This window comes from Cyprinodon variegatus, unplaced genomic scaffold, assembly GCF_000732505.1.
Source record: "Cyprinodon variegatus isolate N-32 unplaced genomic scaffold, C_variegatus-1.0 Scaffold265, whole genome shotgun sequence".
NCBI classification, from domain to species: domain Eukaryota; kingdom Metazoa; phylum Chordata; class Actinopteri; order Cyprinodontiformes; family Cyprinodontidae; genus Cyprinodon; species Cyprinodon variegatus.
This window is the reverse complement of record NW_015150718.1, coordinates 849,572-854,170: the sequence shown is the minus strand read 5'-3', so window position 1 is coordinate 854,170 and position 4,599 is coordinate 849,572. Positions and strand designations below refer to the sequence as shown.

The window sequence follows — 4,599 nt, the reverse complement described above, 5'->3', positions numbered from 1 at the left end:
AGAGAGAGAGAGAGAGAGAGAGAGAGAGAGAGAGAGATAGATAGATTTCCATTTACAAAACATGTCTTTCTTATAACAATAATGGAACAAAATTCACTCCATAATGTAACTATCAAGCATGTGGAAGGGATGTTTGCCAGTAATTTTATCCCAGTTTGAAGCTTCTAACAGCTAAAATGAACAGTATCACATCAAACGCATTTTCCTGTGAAAACGGTTTCAAAACATCTATTCAACATTTAAAAGAACTGTGGATGATTTAATGATCTGCAGAAGGAATATAGATAAACAAGAACGTCAAAAATAAGTTAATAGAAATGGTTCTTTTCCTCACGTCTCAGACTCAGACTGTCCACTTCCATTTCTATTCAACAATGTGTTCAAATGATCTATTTCCTCTATAAAGCTCATTGTGTTGCATTCGGATGCCATTTTTCTCCAAACTTTTATTTGAGTTTATCAACAATTGATATGAAGAAAAATGTCCTAAAGCAGCATGTAAATGTTTTGATGTCAGGTTTAATCACTAAATTTTCCAGTCTGTGCTATAGGTTATGCAGCTTATTCTTTATATTATGATAAAAAGAGAAAAGAATGTCAATTATAACGATGGGCGTCAGAACTGACCAAAAGTTATTTTATTTTGAAAAGCTTGGTGTCTATTTGATATATGTATCGCTTGATATCTCTGTCACCTTTTATGAGGACCCAGCTATCAACTCAACTGCTTGATTGTCCATATCAGAGATGCAAAATTTGAAATTTGGTCGATATTTAACAACTCAAACTCTCCAATAGCTGTTTTTTTTATTTTTCTTTAGACCTACTTAAAGACACTGTATAGTGCTTTCCTTTTTGCCCTGTGCCATCATGGCAAATTGCAGTTAGGTTGTCTGACTATGAAACTTTTAATAACATCCACCAACATTTTTATTCTTCAGCATCTCTCCTCTGGCAGAATCGAGCATCTGCCTGTTGCATGTCACCTGCTGCTCCTGCAGGAATAATCCTCACCTGTTCTTCACATTGGTGAATTATATTGGTGAAAGGGATGAATAGAAGTGTCAACAATGCTGATATAATCATACAACCCTAATGCATATATCTGTCAGAGATCCACTTACTGTAAATGCTGCTTGTTGGAAGCATTACAGAAGAATCCAGAAGCTGCTGCCCACTTACAAACGTTTATTAGACTCAAGTCCCAGATCTCCATGTCCAAGTCAACTCAGTAGTGCTTACAGCTTGAATCTCAGCAATCATCCACTTCTACTCAGATTTTATTCTGATAAAACAGTTTCTGAAGAAAAAAAAAATGTAAAACTCTTTTGTTGGAAACCATCTAAATGAAATATAAACAGCTTTGCAAAGGCCCAGCCTTTCACTCTTTGCAAAAGCATCACAGATGTGATGTTTTTGGCTTCCATACTAGTCCCATGTTTGTCTGGCTCTGTGTTATATGCAAATAGGGAGAATAGGGAAAAGCCTAAAAGTATATATATTTGTTTTTGTTTTTTAGTATTTTCCTATGACGGTTTTGTAACCTGTAATTTAAATGTAGGTTATATTGCCATTATCATCAACTGCTTTTGATTGGAACCTTGCAGAAAATGTGATTGCAAGGACAGAAGACTGGAGGAAATTAAGTATTCTGGAATATTGCTCATTTCAGTTCAGAAAGGTTCAGTTCAACAATTGGATCAGTTATAATACAATTCATATGGATGGATGGATGGATGGATGGATGGATGGGGGGTTGATTAATTTGGGTGCCCCCTACCCCCATCCCCCTTGGTGACGCCCCTGTCCAAAGGCTGAAGCTCTGAGGAGCTGTCCCTTCAGCACCACCAGAGCCAGGTGCTCCTCTCTAAGCCTGAACAAAACTTGTTTTCATCGCCACAGTGAAGGGATTTAAACTCTCAGCTCTGAAACATCGCTGCTGCTTTCTGATGCCTCCAAACTTAGCGCCCAGGTTCAGAGGGCTGCAACATGTTGCTCACAAACTTGATGCAAATGTTTGCTGCTGATAGGTGCATATGTGATTGCTTATTTTGAAGTGCAAAGCATCTGTAATATCACACACGCTCATAGGCTTACCTATAGTGGTTATGACCGTGATGGCAAAGTAAAAGGAGCCTGCGAATTTCCACTGCACCCCGGCTCTGTGGGGCTCAGCCTCCATGATGATGCTCTCCAGTTTACGGTAATCATCCTCGCTGATGTTATATTTCCCCTGCAGCCGCTTCTCCTCGGCCTCCAGCTGTTCCTTCTCGCGCATCTCAAACTCGGACTCCAGGGCGTCAAACACGGCGGCCCCCACCAGCAGGTACGTGAACGTGCAGATGATGAGCGACAGGGTCCGCACGTTTTGCCGCTTCATGGCCAACAGGAATCGGCGACCGAGGGTCTCATGTCCCCTCGGGTGACCCGGTAAGGCGCAGCAAGCGTGAGGAAAGCCGCCTGGGCAGCGCCCGGAGGCTGGGGTGCTGTGGGGACTGTGGGCGCCGAAGTCCCCCGCTTTGTAGTGATCCCGGTGGCAGACCCCCAGATCCTGCTCCTGGTTCGCGGAGAGACACAGCAGACTGCTGGATCGTCTGGACCAAGAGCCCTGCAGACGAGAGACCCTGCGCAAGACCTGCCCGAACCAAGTCCTCCCTGTGCGCAGTGCCATCAACAAGCTGCTTCTAGGATCGCCTGTTGGTCTCTCTGTCCTCCCCCAACAAACTGTGCAGATATTACAAAACAAAACACTAACTGATTAAAGATCTATTTCCCTCGTATTTATTATTTTCCACCGTCGTACTTTATCCGAGATCTGAATTAAAACTTGGCATTTTTCCGCCTGGGTTTAAGTTTTTTTTTTTTTTTAGCCTGAAATAAACCTGTTCACCCTCATCATCATCAGTCTGTTTTAGGAGCCATTCTTCCAGAGCGGAGGGAGAGAAATAAATCAATTTACTTTGCATGGAATCCGGGAATCTTCAGTGAGCATCCTCATCCAAAATGTGCTGACTCGTCCAAATGATTGAAGTCAGTCTTAGAGTGAAGAAAAGGAGCAAAAAGTAGGAGAGTGTTGCTCACACAATTTAAAACCCAGGTTATCATTTAAAAACGAGCGCACAGCTAAGTTTATTACAAATTTAAACCAAATAGTTTGGGAGGGGAAGCAAACAGATGGTCGCTGCCAACAGGTTCCGCGCTCACTAGTTTCCTCGGATTTAGAAATGTTTCGTTTCAGGATGTAAAGAGGCTGAGATGAAAGACAAAAACACTCTTCAGGTCCGACAGAGAAGGATGGATGAGTGCGCGTTTGATGCCCGCAGTGCCACTCATCCTCTGCTGCGCACATCAGCGGACATCCACAGCTCCCTGCTCGGACTTTCTGACCAGCACCCTGGGGTTGTGCTCCAGGCGGGGAAAGAAAACAAAAAAAGGTTTTTGTTATCCCTGCGCGTCACGAGCTGCTCACATTTTGAGAGCTCTACAGTTTAAATCTCCATCCGAGCTCTGATCGGTGGGCGTTGCTCCTCCCGTTTGTTTCTGTTTCCCAGTGTCACGATTCACTTCAGCTCTGGTCTGAGTTTCTTTCGGCTTTGTTTTTCTTCTTTCCCTTTGGACAAGTGGCTGCATCTCTCTGCGCCCTCCCTCAGCCACACGCGTGACCCCTCCCACTATGTCCACTAGTACCTGTGGTGTGGAGGAAGAGTGTCCACTCGGGTTAATTGGCCACCGCGGTGCGCTTTAAATGTTGCAGGGAAGAAGCGCGCAGCAGAGGCGCTGTCCGTGGTGCTGAACTATGATTCGTTTGGTTTTTTCCACAGATATCCACAGACATTTGGATATAACAGGAATTTGGATTGCTTAAATTTTACGCAATTAGTTCAACCTGACATTTTTTAACTTAACCTGAAGGATCTTCTGGAGTTTAGTTTGTTTCTTGGAACTTTTTTAGTATAAGGTATGCTGTAAAACTTGATAAATTAGATTAGATTAGATTAGATTAGATTAGATTAGATTAGATTAACTTTATTGATCTCACAGCGGAGAAATTCACTGGTCACAAATTGGCATAGAAGTCAAAGAAGGTGCAAACAAGGAGGAAAAAGGTGCATTAAGAATAACCAATAAACAATATATATACAGTATATCAAGATAAATAAGGATTAAGGTGCAAGTGTACATGTATCGCACACAATGGAAAGCAAAATAAAAATAAGAAATAAAGAAATAAAAAATAAAAACATGTACAATCCAGATGGCTTATATACAGGTGGATTTACTTTTACGTTAAAGTGTAGTAGGTAAGGAGCAACGGTGAGGTAGTGGTATGATTAAGTTAAGTTAGGTTAAACTTAAATGATCTGAGGAAACCGCCTAACCACCTAAAATCAATTCAATTCAGTTCAGCTTATTTATATAGTACCAATTCATAAAACATCATCAAAGGGCCCTTTGCAGAGCCAGTTTTGTTAGAACCATCAAACCATTTTAATGTAGTTTATTCTGTAAATCAAACTTAAAATCTGTAAGTTTCAAACATTCACAATAGGTTTTCTATATTAATTGTGCATTAATTCAACTTATTTGTATTAATCATCA

General features: G+C 41.5%; 1 protein-coding gene across 1 annotated transcript in view; it reads right to left on the bottom strand.

The window, feature by feature from the left end:
- The window catches only part of kcnk9 (potassium channel, two pore domain subfamily K, member 9), a 95,428-nt gene extending 92,586 nt beyond the window's left edge, over positions 1-2,842 (bottom strand). Inside the window, exon 1 of the mRNA XM_015382754.1 lies at positions 2,098-2,842. Coding sequence (XP_015238240.1) covers positions 2,098-2,671 — 574 coding nt within the window. The 5' untranslated portion in view covers positions 2,672-2,842. The remainder of the gene's footprint in view (positions 1-2,097) is intronic.
- Positions 2,843-4,599: the final 1,757 nt, after the last annotated feature.